Consider the following 14,961-nt stretch of genomic DNA (forward strand, 5'->3'; position numbering starts at 1 on the left):
GCCAGTAAAACAGAAGGTTTATTAGACGACAGGAACATGGTCTAAAACAGAGTTTGTAGGTACAGAGACCAAGACCCCTCAGTCAGGTCCATCTTCGGGAGCAGGGAGGCCAGAGGCCAATTTGGCCCTCCCTCCATTTCCCCAGCCAGCTCCAAAACTGAAACCCTCTCCAACAGTCTCCCACCAGCTCCTCTTCCAGCCTTTGTCTCTTCCCCAGGCCAGGAGGTCACCTGATCTCTTTGTTCTCCAACACCTTCAGTTGGCACCTTTGCAGAGGAGAGGGGCCCAGGCCATCAGTTGCCAGGAGATAGGGTGTCGGCCATTCTCTGTGCAGCCCCTCTACAGCTCTGGAACAATCACATGCCCTTATTCCACCACCTAGATACTTAAGAACTGCATGGGGGAAACTGAGGCACCCACACAGTATTCAGAGAAAACATTAAGAATGTTCCTGCTTCGTCATATCGGGAATTCAGGTCATTCAGCATCTCACCAGATCAGGACCTTAGTCCTTAACACAGTACAACAGAGGAACCTTGGAAGCAGGTGTGAAGTCAGTGTTTCTGAATGAATCAGAAGGTATGAGGCAGCGAAAGCAAGTTTGGCCCCTGCTCTCCCTCTAGAGCTGGCAATCGTCACAAAGATGGGTTCATGGCAGAGATCCCAGTCCTGGTTCTTACAGGTCCCAATGCACTGTTATCCTTCTCACTGGGACCAGGAGTCCCCATCCCTGTAGCTCTTCATCCCAGGACTGTCAACTTGGAGCAGGACCAAATAGCATCAGAGTCTGCTTGTAGGTAGCAACTGGCCACATACCAAACTGAAAATCCATCATATCACCCACTCCTTAGCATTCCCATTGTAGATGATCTGCACACACTTATTAGATGAATCTCTCAGAATATCACAGTATCTTTGGTTTCCCCAGTGTCCAACAGAGGGTCCCAAGCCCTCTACAGAGACTTCCTGATTTCAGTGTCCCTACATTTGAGGTACCCTAGATAAATCCTGGGTGCTCTGCCAGGGAAGATGTTGAGATCCCTTTAGTCTATACAGGGATCTAGCCAGAGCATAGAATGCTGTGAGTAAACAATGCCACATGATTAAAGGGAGGTAACAAACAAGAATCTGACTCAACAAAATTACATTCTCCAGAGATTGGGAGAATAGAAAACAAATTACTATAGAAAGACTAATAGGTAGTGTGATACAGCATGGCCAGAGGGCAGCAGGAGAGTGTCAGAAAGGAGCCTTCTTCCTTGTAGAGGGAAGAAAGTTTGCTATAGATTAATTAAAGCACCTGACGCCAATTAGAGCACCTGAAGCCAGTCACCTGATAAAAACCCCCTGCTTCAATCAGACAAGGGGAGGAGTTGAAGCAGAGTGGATTGACATTGGAGCAAAGAGCAGTTTGGAGGGAAGCAGAGGAGAGTTTGGAGAAGTGCTGCGGTGCATTAAGATGACCAAGAAGACCCTAGGTAAAGGTTTGTGCAGAGAGAGGGCAGGAAGCCCGTAAACTGAAGAGCAGGAGAGGGAAGTAGTCCAGGGGAAGGAACCACTAGTTCAAGTGGTTTACTGCTATCCCTAGGGTCCCTGGGCTGGGACCTGGAGTAGAGGGCAGACCTGGGTCCCTCCCTCTCCACTAGGAGAGTAGTGGGGCAGTTAATACCCCAGTTCAGGGGCAAGAAATGGTGCCCTGAATCCCCCCCCCAAGAAGAGAAAGCATGAGACCCATCATAGTAGTGCTGGCAATTTGCCACAGTAGGTAGAATACATCACAGAACAGGATTGTAAGGATTGAAGGCAGGCATGTGAGATAGTATGGAAGGCAGAGTCAGGAGCAAGGGCTGAATTGGGGAAGGAAATAGTGAAACTCTTCCAAGTATCACCCACTTGGGGACCAAACTGAGATCACTCCCAGATTGCACAGACATTCAAAGTGATTATGCATGCTCTGCTGGGCTCAGTACTGCCTTACAGCTTGGTGGCTCCAGGGATTAAATACAAAAAACAAGGGGTTGCAGTCTCCTCAGCTCTAGGCACATCCCAAGCTCCCTCATATGTGAAACCAAGATAAGTTATCACTCACAGCAGATTGTACAGATCTTCACACTAGGATATTCCTCCTCCTTTCTTACATGTGCTGATCTGCAATTAAACAGTTAAGTTTTGGTATTTAAATTATTGGTCAGTTTTAGAGCTAAAATAGCACTGAAAAAAGAGGGCACTTCACACTTCTCTGACATGCTGTTCCAGGCTGTCTGAAGACTTGGACATTGCTGCATTCAGTTCACATTCAAAAACAACATACCAGCTTGATGAACTGGCCCAATTCAACCCATGGTTGAGGAACAGGATGGAGAGAACGGGAGTGGTTAGGAAAGGCTTTTAGTCAAAACAGAGCATGGGGGGGGGGAGGAAGGAGAGAAGATAGGTAGGCAGGAGATGAGTTGTGATGAAGTTTGAGCTACATGTAGAAGAAAGGAAGCCGTACCGAAGGAAGATGTGGCTGGAACAGCAGGATAGTAAATGATTCTCAGTTGCCACTGCTGGCAGTCTTTGGAGTGATTACAGTTGGGAAATACAGGAATCCAGGTTATGGGGCCAAGCAAAAACCTCTGAGCAGCTCTGCCAGAGGGGAAGGGGAGGACATGATGAAGGATCACTCAGAGGAGCACTGACCTGCAGGCACCCAGGAAGGAACGATCATGTGTGTCAGGCCACTGGCCTGAGGAGGTGTCACGAAGGACTTGGGAGAGGAGTTGCAGTGCAGTGAAGTGGGGAAGTCAGACTGGAGGAGAGAAGAGGCAGCATGCTGCCCTGAAGGGCAACAAAATACAGTTTAGAACAGAACTCAATCCAGGATGTAGGCCCATCTAAACCTCTGGCTCTGCGTCTGAGCACACGCTGGCAAACGCTAACTCAGACTTTATTGGTATTTAGATTGGAACCTTTTTGGGGCAAGCACCATCTTTTTGTTCTGTGTTTGTACAGCACCAGGCGCGGTGGGGTCTTGCTCCACAACTGGGGCTCCTAGGTCCTATGGTAATTCAAATAAATCATTCAGCAGCTAGAGCAGAGTTCACTTGCTACACAGAACTGGACACAGACAGGGCGAATCCAAGGAGAAAGGGCTGGCTGCCATCTCCGCCATGGGTGCTGTAAGTGGGAACTAGACATAACATAGGTGGTGGCACTTCATCACATCATGACTTCTATGGGGACACCAAGAGTCACAGGCTCACATGCCCAGTGGGGTAAGATTATCTGCTGAGCAGTTTTCCTACTGGTGACAAACCAAAACCCTAAACTCGAGATTCTTGCCTGCACCTGCAGGCTTTGTTGCACTTCCCAGCCTGCAGAACAAATGGAAACCAATGCAGGTCTGGCCACACTTAGTTCCCAACTGATGGCTGCCCCCACACAGAGTTTGTTTTCTCCCCACCATGGAGGGGAACATACCTGGATTCCTCAGATTTTTCTGCCTTTTAACTTGCTGAAATTCCACACGCCTTCCTAGAAGACGGGGGTCTCAGTCTCAGCATTTCATAGCCAGTTGTTTCAGACTGTCCCCCTGCACTGTCAAAACCAAACAAGGGATTTCAAGTGAAAGGAGAATGGTTGTGAGCCCTTCAATTCAGGACTGCTGCTGGACCTAACAGATTTCTCAAAGCTGGTACACGTGAGCCTGGGCTCTCCCTTCTATACAGAGGGCTCATCTAGAGAAGGGGTTTGGTCAGAAAACTACACTGAGATCAAAAACCACTGCCACACATGGGACCCAGGGGGGTGGAGTTCTGCCCCAGGGGACATCTAGCCCTGTAAAGATTTTACCAGGATCTGAGAGGCTGACCAGAGGGCTGCTGTGTCACCTGAGAGTCTGATGAACAAGGATGGATGTAAAAAGGGTTGAAAAACTTAAACAGGAAAAACTTTAAAGTCCTGCCAGACTCCACCTCCCTCCCCTCCCCCACAACTCAAAGTCACTCAAAGCAAGGGTGGCAGGAGCACATGGGGCAGGATGCTAGGGCTGGGAGGAGTCCATGACAACTTCATACCACCACCACCACCCCCCTACCCACACACCAACTTTTCTCTGAGGTTCAAGAAGTCCAAGTCACTTCTTTTGCCCACTTTCCTCCTGTTTGTCCTCATGGCAAAGGCTGCTCCAAGACAGGAGCACAGAATGGCACAGAAGTCTGTCCACAGATTGTTAATTGGGTTCACAACCTCCAGAGCCTGCTGGACTCTTTACTCCTTTTAGATGCCCAAGAGCCACATCTGCAAGACATCCACTTCCTCTCTGCAGCTGGTCAGAAGATTCCACACCATCCTCTTAGACACAGACACAGTGATTCAAGACTTAATTACTGCAACTTATTACATCTAGGAACGAAACTGAAAATTCTGATAGAGCTCCCTCAACCTCACCCCTTTGCTCTGCACTAGCTCTCTTCCAAAAAGCATCCAATTAAAGCTTTCTGTCCTGATATTCAACTCCCCCCTCCCCCCCATGGATTGACTGAACCTACCCAAGAGTTCATCTCACTCCATTACCATGACCTCCCATCACAGCTATGTTCCTCTGGGACAATTAACGTGTCAGCCCCTAAGAGGCTCATAAGTGCAGAAGAGAACTATCACAAGGGCAGGAATTGGAAGGTGCCCCTCAGGCCTGCAAGAGATGAGACCACAGGCCTCACAGGTTAAGAGCCAAATGCAAACTGTAGCCGTTCAGCTTAGCCCTCCCTCTGAGATTTCACAAACAGCGTGGGGCTTGGGAGAAATTGTTCTGATACTTTTAACTCTTATGAATTATGGTGACAGACCATGCAGGTACCTAGAGAGCCCATAGGATTTCCAACCCAGTGCGCAGAGACAAGGAGCTAGAAAATCCTCATAGCTTTTTGAAAGTTCACACATCACTACTATAGGAAGGACAACCCCCTCCTCTCTCTTCTCATCTAGGCCACTGCCCCATGCTGCTGCAGGATCCTCTTCAGAGCTCCCTCAAGCAGCCACCTGTCAACCAATCATCCCATCAGAGGGTGCAGGGGGAAAACAAAGCCCTGAATTCTGGCCTGGAAAGGCCTTCCTTCCCTGCAGTGTCCACTCGGTCTCCCCACAACTGTCAGGTGGTGTTCTAAAGTAACTGCGACCCCAGGAAAGCCCAAGAATCTCATCTAGAAAGGACTGTAATTGTCCTCCATTCCTTCAAACAAGATAGTGACACGCTCCTGTCCACATCAGTGCTTACTCTCCGTTGGCTGCAGTCCCTCCTCTGTCCCCTGGGCTGCTGATTTCCTGGACAGCCTGCTGGGGGTTGGGGACAGGACTATTTCTCCTTCTCCCGCCATGCCTCCCGGCTGGACTTAAGAAAGTCACTGCGCAATAAGCGGTAGAAGAGGATGATGTTCATGGGTGTCATGATGGCCATGCCCACTGTGCCCACAGTATATGTTGCCAGTGGTATGTTTTCACGGTTTAGGACCAGCCAGCGTGTCATCCAGGCCAGCGTGGTGATGCGAAACACTACGTAGGTGCCCAGATTTATGATACTGTTGAGGCGGTAACAGGTGGTGTGCAGCAGGTTGGCCATTAGAAGGATCTGTCGCAGATGCAGGAAGATGGAGTTAATCTCTACAAGCAAAGCCACAAGAGCGAATCCAATATACTGATGAACCACCACTGCCACGCTAAAGCAGATAATCACCTGAATATGAGAGAGAAAAAGGGGTTAGCCAACCGTCTGATCACCTGCCCCAGGGCAGGGAAACGGTGAAGTTACCTGTCAGAAACTAGTTCTCGTCCACCACAGTCAACAAAGAGGCACTGATGCGGACGAAAGACGCAGTGGCTGCCATGCAGGACTACACCCCCCAAAGTCTTTCGTGCCTACTGGCAGGCCCGGTGCTTCCGGGGGCAAAGGGGTCATTTGCCTTTCCCAACTGTCTTCCAGGGGCCCCAAATCATTGTCAGAAAGGCCAAAACATGTACAAAGTTACCCACTGCTAAGCAGTGGAACAGCAGCAGTTTGGTGAGTCCTCATCCTTTGTATAAATCAGTGCAAAAGACTGAAACAGCAGCAAAATTTTACTTTTGTAAACTCTTAAAATCCAAGATTTGTCAAGGGTCTAACTAGCCCCTGGACTCCTGGAAAGTTTCTTGTTTTTAAAATAGAGACATCCAGGGACCCAAAATACCAACTGCCCCTGAATAAGGGACCCTATGACAGTCCTCCCTGCAGGGCTTAGAAGCTCTGTTCTCGTGCTGTAAACCCTGCAGGACCCTGATCCCCATTACTTTTCCATCAAGTCAATAGCCTGCTGGTATCATCCCATCCCTTTGTACAGCGCCAGACAACCTCTTCTGATGTAAGCTGAACAAATGAATGAGGAAGGGCAAACTGAGGTGCTAGGCCCTCAATACGTAAGACGAGAAAGGAACACCAGGAGCAGCTATTGCAGCCAGAGACCTAGCCCTGCATTTGTGGCCTGAGGAATGTCATTTGGGCCCCAAGTAGGGAAAGTTGGCCCCACTCCAAACAGGAATTTCCTAGCACTCAGCAAACAGGAAAAACAGCTGAGCAGCAAGATGAGAAGAGAAAATTCATAGCCTAGGGTAACAGTTAGTGATCAAACTAAACAGCACACAGAGGAGCTCAGGGAGTTCCCCCCAACGACCGACTCACTCTCTCAAGGGATTAAGGAACTTTTGTGCACTCCGGACAGCCCTGCAGCCCCCTCACTGAAAAGTTACAGCCACTCAAGGAAGGAAATGCCAGGCACAAGTCACACACAGTGAGAGATGCCCAATAGAAAGGGCAAGACTGAGCACTGCACTCTTCCCCAGGGGACTGGGATGAGAAGCTGCAAGGGTGGAGAAGTAGGAAGGGTTTCATGCTCCCTGCTCCCTCCAGAGGTCATGGGGAAGAGAGCTCTGTGTGCCTGAGAGAAAGAGTTAGGACCCCTACCTGTCATTTATTCCATCAATGCTGCCCTCTGCACGGGCTCTTTAATGAGATTATTTGCTCCCTGCTGGTTAAGCTCCCTGGCTTGGCCTGAATTAGATGTATTATTGCAATGACCTTTTGACCCATCCAGCAGCAAGCCCAGATGACACAGCAGACAGGGCCCATGCTGGAGCCTGTGAGAGGAGTAGGTCTAACCACTGCACCAAATCACCCTCACCCTCTGGAGCGCCCCCAAGCTCCTCCCATAGATTCCAGCACAGGACCTCTCACATCTGCCTGCCACACCTTGCCCCCTACCAGATACTCCTGCTTCTACCCTGCACCCATAGAGGGAAATGAAAAATGTTCATGAGCTGTTATTCAGTCCATTCCTCAGCACCCTCCCACTACAGTCAACAGGGACTGAGGCCCCAAACAGCCAGGCAGGCACCATGGTACAGTTACTGCCCAGGCTCTGGTTCACCCTCACTGGAGCTCCCCACTGCCCTCTGCATTTACCTCTGTTTTCTCTCCCCTACTGCTGGGTAAGAAGTGCAGACAGGGCTTAAATTCTCAGAGTATTTCCCAGAGTCCACCATGCCCCCGCTCCCCCCATTCTCCACAGGGGGCACCATGGGGCTAAGGGGTTCAGCTCCACAGGGGGTGCCCCGAAGCCCCACAACCCCCCTGAAACTGACTTGTGCCCCCCCAAAGGGCCACAGACCCCCCAGTTGAGAACCACAACAGCATCAAGCTGGAGTCACGGTTTGAAAATATTTACCAGAGCTCCACTCTGGACAGCTCCAGCTGAATTTAAGCCCCGAGTGCAGGTTTTATTGGCTCCTGTGTGTTCTGGGCACAGCCTGAGCCCATAGCCAGTGTAGGAAGGGACTGGTAGGGGTGAGATATTGGGGGACAGCTGATGAGGAGCAAGCAAGTTGTTTGGATTTTGTTCTGCAGTTCACATCCTGGAGTCTGTCAGCTTACAGAGACCCCAAGCCCCTTTACTAAGTCGCCCGTGCCTAGGGAGATTAGTGCACTGAATGGAAAGAGCAGAGTCCCCCACACTGGGAACCTGAACTCACTCAGAGGTTAAGAAGTGAGATTCCAGGAAAGGTATGCGGAGGGAACTGGTGCAATGACCTCTCTTGGCAGAAATTCAAGTTGTGTGAAGCAGATATGAGATGGGATGGGCTGCCTCCCATCCTAGCAGAAAGCTCGGGTCACTGTTTGCGTAACACTGGATTTATTAGTTATGAAACAGCCTCAGCCTGGGAGTCTGCAATGAGAACAGGCTTCCAGCCTTCTACTTGCTCCGCCCCATGGCATCACCCTCGGCTCCTTCTGTGAGCAGAAGGGGCTGCTCCCCTGGCACTAGAGCACCCCCAGTTTTACCAGAGAGAGTGGGACTTGGGTGAGAGTGATGCAGAATGCGCACAGATGACACAGGCTCATGCGCACATCAAAATTAGCATCATCAGCTTTAGTACCAGGAGGGACTCATGGTAAGAAAAAATTACTGTCAATTGTCTCCCTCACTTTTGTTCTTCCTTCTCTTGCCTTCCGCCTTCCCTCCACTCCTCTCTGCCCCTTCTCCTCTCTTTCAAGGGAACACTTCATACTGGCAGTTGACTTTCGCTGTCCCCTTTTCCCTTGGACATTCTCCTCTCTGCTGATTAAGGACCTGAGGGGCACATTCTCCACCCCGCTTATTGGCTCTTTGATAGTTAATAGCTGGAGGATTGAGACTGGCACATCCCTTTTTCTCCTCACTTCATCTCACTATTTCCTCTGTCTCGCTACTGTCTGTCTCTCTCAGCCCTCTCAAGTTTATATGCCCCCCTTCTACCTTGCCCAACTCAGCAGAATGTGTGAGCGGGCGCTGCATATTCTCTCACTTCCCCCCATGCAGAGGTGGAGAGGGAATTCAGGGGTACATATTTTAGAAACTAATGGGGGCACCCCTCCTCCCCCATCCTGTTCCTCATGGCTGCCATTAGCTGTTAACTCAGAGTGAGGAAAAGCCCTAGCCCAGGAGACAGCAATTGTAATTACCCTGATCATCTCCAGCCACAAGGATCCAGGAGCGTCACGCCTAGTTTCAGAAGTAGTGAAACCAAATGCAGACATTTTGCACCAGATAGAACTAAACTAAAGTATTCCAGCAGAAGCTGAACACAGCTCCCTCCAGGCCTCGAGGACTGTTCACAAGAGGCCAGTGGTGATCAGGCTCTGCCTCAGTGAAGTGGTCAGATGTCCAGTCCCTGCCAGCCAACTGACTGACTTGTCTTCAGAATAGTAAGGCCTTGCATCCTGAACTCCTTCCCATAGTGACAAGTGGAAACTCACCACCGAGTGATGGAAAAGCAGCTCCCAGGACTGGTGAAGCTTCTGATTACACAACATATCCACAAAATCTTGGAGAAAATATCCTGCGAAAGAAGAGAGTTCCCATCAGCAGGAATCGCCACAGCAACTCAGTGCCACTTACCACTCCAGAGGAGAGAACTGGGTGTGAGCTCAGCGTAGGAGTCCTAGAAGGCCTAAGTGCTGAGATATCATGGTGATGAGCATGGTATAAAAACCCACACTAGAGCCAAAAAGCTCTGCATTTGAGGAGCTCTGGGGCCCTGCGTGAGCTCTGTGCTACCTTCAGGAGTGCTGGGACCACAGACCCCAGGATAATGAAAAACTTATTTTGCATTTCAGGTACCTCCCATGATTCAAAGATGTTGGAAAGGAAGAGACCTACTTGATCATCCCATTCATCTCCCTTGAAATGCATGATCGCTCCCTAACACACCTCTGCTAGTTTCTTAAAACTGGACTAGACGTGTTCACGTATGTTTAATGGCTTTCCTAGCCTTAGTCTGCACTCTGCCAGGATTGTTCCTGGGAAAACCATTGGCCTCACCCTCCTCCCCACACAAATCCCAGACCCAGCAGCTGCACCTAGCATCCTTCTCTATTTCCTGGGCCATAGCTTCCATTGCCTGGCTGTCACAGTCCCTCCCTATCCTCAAGCGTTTATGAACAAACAGAAGTATATGACACACACTCTTGAAGGAGTATGGTCAGTTTCAGTAGTACCTCCTGGAAGGGCTGGGGAGAGGAGACCCCAGGGTCCCATCCCAGCCTGGGTGTTTTTGGGGAGGAGTGTCCCAATGAATAACTTTTCATACAAGTAATTCTGCCCATCTGGAATGGCCAACCTTTGGGGGTAGGCAGAGGAGAACTAGACACCCTAATACACAATCCCTCCCCACCCAGCAAAAGAGTTTGTTACTACAAAATGCAGGGTTAACGTAGCAGGAGAAGACGGGGGACCCGTAAGCCACTTGAAAGTCTGCTGGGTCCGCGTTAGACTTCAAGGACCACCTCCCATTAGAAAGTGTGAGTGGAATCTGAGTGTAGAGCCCCAACACACTAAGACCCTGCAGGCCTTGCCACCAAGCTTGCAGCCCAGGAACCTCGGCCTGGAAGTCAAGGGCACTTTGACACTTCACCCACTCCAAAAACATCAGACACAGAAATACTGAGCAAGCTGCAACCTCAATTTTCTCCACCCTCGCACAAGGTCTGTGTTAGCTTCCTTTGTGGATGAAGAAACGACCGAGAGGCGAAGTGACTCCAAGGTGAAGTGACTCCAAGGCCAAAGAGAGAGTCCAAAAGTCCAGGATCAGAAACAAGTTCTGTGCTCAGTGCCCCTTTCGCCATACACACACAGAGCATGCAACATCAGTTCAAAGCTGCCCCAGCTCCCCACAGTCTGAAAACACAGACAGCAACAGCCCTGGTGTGACCTTACAACCTAGGAGGGCATTAAAGCTGCCCTCCCACTCTCTCCCCACATTGACTACAGGCATCCCTTTCCTCGATGAAAGCCCACAGCTGATGGGACTGCTGAACTCCTCCCCACACCTGGTCACTACCCTCATATAAAGAAGGGCAGCAATCAGGATTGAGGCTTCTTGCCTAGGGTCTCTACCCCATCTGGAATCAGTAACTTTCGTCTCTAGTTCTTTAAGGTGCAATGCTTTGGTAGTAGCTATTCAGACAAATGTTCTGGGTCTTGCAGTTAGCATCCGTTCCACAGGCAAAGCACGGAATAGGGAGCAGTGCTGCTGCTCCCTAACCACATGGGGGAGGGAACAGGGAGCAGTGCTGCTGCTCCCTAACCACATGGGGGAGGGAACAGGGAGCAGTGCTGCTGCTCCCTAACCACATGGGGGAGGGAACAGGGATGGATCAGCAGAAGGAACACACTGTCCCCGCTGAGAATGGGGCAATTGTTGGCTTAGGACGATCATATGCCTAGAGCAAGAGACATCACCAGATCAGGGTGGCCCAGTACAAGGCAAGTCCGCGTTTACTTTTTTGTTCTCAGAGATTCAGGGGCTGTTGGGATCTCACCAGTGAAAAGAAAACCAGATCAGTTACAAGTCAGAAAACACTGGACCTGAGGACAAAGGAGGAACTTTCAGGCCAAACAATCACAACTTCTTACAGTGGAAAACAAAGGACTGTAAAGAGACATGCTCTGTTCGCAGCTCCTGCCTGCACACCCCAGCAAGAATTGCTTTGGGCCAGTCCAAGGGATTTTGCCCTCCAAGGAACAAAGATCTATCCAGACAATTAAAGCCTGTACACAAACTTGCAGCCAGGGCTGGCCTTCCCCAAGACTCCCAGTTCCTGCAGCAGCCTGGACACAACTGGCTCTGGGGCCAGGTTCCAGCGCAGGGTGGGGACTCGCTTGGAATCAGCTTTCAGGTTGGTACCCAGGACCCCTGTTTTGCTGTGGGGCCACTCGGCCAGCCCCCTCCCCCAGAAACGGTCTTCAGATTCCCCTCCAGCCGGCGAGACTTGCCTTGCTCCAGCCCAGGCGCCCTCCACAGTGGTCCCAGCACTCCCCACGCCGCACCAGGAAGCCCGGAAAGTCTCCCTGGGCCAGGGCATTGCCCCAGCCGGTAGAAAGGAGAGCCCCCAAAACCCACCGCAGAGGGGGAGTGGGGCTGCCACACGCTGCCCTAGCCTAGCCCAGAGCCAGGCCAGGTGCGGGATGCTGCGGGGACTCGCTCACCTATGGACACCGAGACCACGCAGTGCGCGGCGGGGGAGTGAGTTCCGATCAGGTCCTCCGCCATCTGGGGGTGGAGATAGAACCTGCCGGGGAAGAGAGCGCAGGGTAAGAGCCGAGCCGAGCCCCCCAGCGGGCCCCTCACCCCAGCGGGGCCCCCACCCCCCCCAGCGGCCCCTCACCCCAGCGGGGCCCCGGCCCCCCCCAGCGGCCCCTCACCCCAGCGGGGCCCCGGCCCCCCCCAGCGGCCCCTCACCCCAGCGGGGCCCCGGCCCCCCCCAGCGGGCCCCTGGCCCCCCCCAGCGGCGCCCCGGCCCCCCCCAGCGGCGCCCCGGCCCCCCGCGGGCCCTCACCCCAGCAGCGCCCCGGCGCCGCTCAGCAGGCTGTGCGCGAACGAGGTCCAGATGTTTCGCCACTTCCAGCGGTTGCGGAGCGCGGGGCGCGGCGGGGGCACCAGCCGCTCCAGCCCGCGGTTCAGCAGCCGGAACGCCGCGAAGGAGCCGCCGATGAGCAGGAGCCCCGGGCTCGGCCCCATGGGGGCAGCAGCCGGGCTCGCCCGAGCCGGCGAGGCTAGTGCGGGCCCGGGCTCCCCGCCGCGGCTGCGGCTACGTCTCCTTCCCCGCGCTGGGACGCGCCCGGCCGCGGGCAGCGGCGGCTTCGAGCCTTGTGTAACTTTCTTGTAACCACCCAACAAACTCCCGGCCCCGCGGCCTCCCATTGGCCCGGAGCGGCCCCGCCCCTCCACGCGCCACGCAGGCCCCGCCCCAGGGTGTGCCCGGGCCGCGCCCGCGGGGCGGGGCAGCGCGGGGCAGCGCGAGCCGGGGCGGGGTCCGGGGCCCGGGCGCTGGGGCGGGAAGGGAAGCGCAGCGCGTGGCCTCTCCGCGTCCCCCTGGCCGCCAGCCCCGGGGCAATGCTGACATTCTTACTGGCTGTGGCGCCGCAGGGAGGGGGGAGCCGAGAGCCTGTCCCCTGAGCCGGGAGGGGGAGGTGACACCTCTGCCCGGGAATGTGGACAGAGGCTGCAGGAGGGAGCCTGCTGGGGGGGGTTAGTTTGCAGTTTGGGGCTGGGTGGGGGAACGCAGGGAACCCAGGGCTGGGGTCTAAGCTCCCTGCTCCCCCAGAAGGACTGGACTGAGGGGTCCTGGTTGTACCCACAAGCTCTGTTTTTGGACTGTGTTCCTGTTGTCCAATAGCCCTTCTGTTTTACTGGCTGGCTGAGAGTCTCAGTGATCCCAGGAAGAGGGGTGCAGGGCCTGGACTCCCCCACACTCCGAGACACTCGTGTCCACCAGCTGTGCCCAGGGACCGACCAGAAGCGGGGCCTGTGGTGCAAGGCGCCTGGCCCAGGGGGTTGCTTAGGGAGTCTCCCATCCTCGACACAAGGAGCGCAGAAGGGCTCTAACAGACACACGCACATTTTATTGACATTTGCAGTGTTGCCAACTCAGCACTTTCTTATGATCCTCCTACTCCCTAGTATTTTTCTTATAGCTCCCTTGCCTGCAGCCAAATGAGTCAATGAGAACTTAAACTTTCCCATACAGACACTGTGGTTCTAGCCCCCATAGGCATGGGGAAATAAATTGAAAACATGACTTACAAAACCAACATTTTTATTTTACTAAACCTCACAAGTTTTAAAACAAGCTTATGATGTTTGGGGGCGTGGCTTTTTTTTTTTTTCACACTTAGGATTGGCAATACCATAGGGATTGGGAGGACCAGCCAGGGGCACAGTCAGAGTCAGGATTCCATTGTAGCAGGTGGTCTACAAACACCTAGACACAATTCCCAAAGAGCTTTATGAGCTAGGAAGAAAGAGAAACTAGCAAGAGTATCTGATGTTGAAGGGCTCTTTAGCTATGTACAGTTACAATGAAGTACTTTCATTTAATCTGTCAGCCTGCTCCATTGGCCTTTACGACAGCTCTAACACCCACACCAACGTATACAAGTAGATTAGAAGAGAGGCCTTGGGGTAGCAGCCTAGTATATTCTGAGTCACATCTCCGTACTCGTGCTTGTGGAAAGGGGAAACATTCCATGGCTAGCAGCTTCCTCCATATATTACTGCCTTCTTTTAGTATATTAATAGAAATACGAGGCACTGGAAGCATTCGTCCAGGTTTGGCTAAACTCTGTTACATGTTGAAGTGAGACTTGGGGGTAAGTCACCTTTTCTGGAAAGAGATGTGGGAAGATGTGATTAGATAGGGAAACGTTGTGCTGTTCCAGGTATGGACTGAAGACCCTGGCACATATCTACCTGGAGTGCACCAGGTTACAGCCCCTTTTCCGTCTCCTCCAGAACCTTCTCCTCAGGTTCTGGCTGCACTTTTCCCTGCATCTACTGATTTGTGCACTCCCTGTCCATGTGCTTGGAGTTGGAATAATAGTAAGTTGCTTCCATATGGAGAATTCCCATCCTTCCTTGACCTAGTTAAGGACGCTTTTTCTTTCCTTACCATAACCAGTACTCCTCTTCCATCTTCCCCAGTATCCAAGAGAGGTAGCAAGCAGATCTGATGTCTTCCTCACTGGAATGCCACATTGTCTATCTACACTCAAACTGTATCAAATGACTAATTCTACTGAGGTTGATAATAGCTTTGGGTCTGGAAGGCCCATGCCTTTTTCCTTGTGGGAAGTCACTGCTGCAGAATAATCATTGATACTTAAATGGACACATCCTGCAGTAAAATTGCTTCACACCTGGGATCATAGCCAAAGGGAAGAGCCCCAAAGCTGTTTTTGTTGGCACTGTGAGGAATAACCTCACACCTATATCCATCTCCTGGGCTTATATAGTCTGTGGACCAGGATCATTAGAGCAGATGTGGAATTTGTCTTGGAACTCTTGAGACCAAAAGAAATTTGTACTTAAAGTTTTGCACATGACTGTGCACTTGCTCTCTCCATGGTAAAATTAGTG

The 14,961-nt window shown here is 52.1% G+C and overlaps 2 protein-coding genes across 3 annotated transcripts in view; one reads left to right on the forward strand and one right to left on the reverse strand.

Annotated features, from left to right (window-relative positions):
- On the reverse strand, positions 1 to 12,689 carry TLCD2 (TLC domain containing 2). Its single transcript, XM_084651029.1, has 4 exons — positions 12,383 to 12,689; positions 12,033 to 12,115; positions 9,302 to 9,384; positions 1 to 5,713 (listed from the first exon to the last, which is right to left on the reverse strand). Exons 1-4 carry the CDS (start codon positions 12,562 to 12,564, stop codon positions 5,336 to 5,338), a joined length of 726 nt encoding a protein of 241 aa, XP_084507155.1. The 5' UTR covers positions 12,565 to 12,689; the 3' UTR covers positions 1 to 5,335.
- LOC311532511 (apoptosis-inducing factor 3-like) overlaps positions 8,270 to 14,961 on the forward strand; it is a gene marked incomplete at its 5' end in the record, with an annotated part of 21,766 nt that continues 15,074 nt past the window's right edge. The window contains one exon of one of the 2 annotated variants that reach the window (XM_084651026.1): positions 8,270 to 8,457. In XM_084651026.1, coding sequence (XP_084507152.1) covers positions 8,406 to 8,457 — 52 coding nt within the window. Of the gene's footprint in view, positions 8,458 to 10,179; positions 11,723 to 14,961 lie in introns of those variants that run through there. The other variant, XM_084651025.1, reaches the window with a different exon arrangement.

This window comes from Lepidochelys olivacea, assembly GCF_965140295.1.
Source record: "Lepidochelys olivacea isolate rLepOli2 genome assembly, chromosome: 17".
Classification (NCBI taxonomy): domain Eukaryota; kingdom Metazoa; phylum Chordata; order Testudines; family Cheloniidae; genus Lepidochelys; species Lepidochelys olivacea.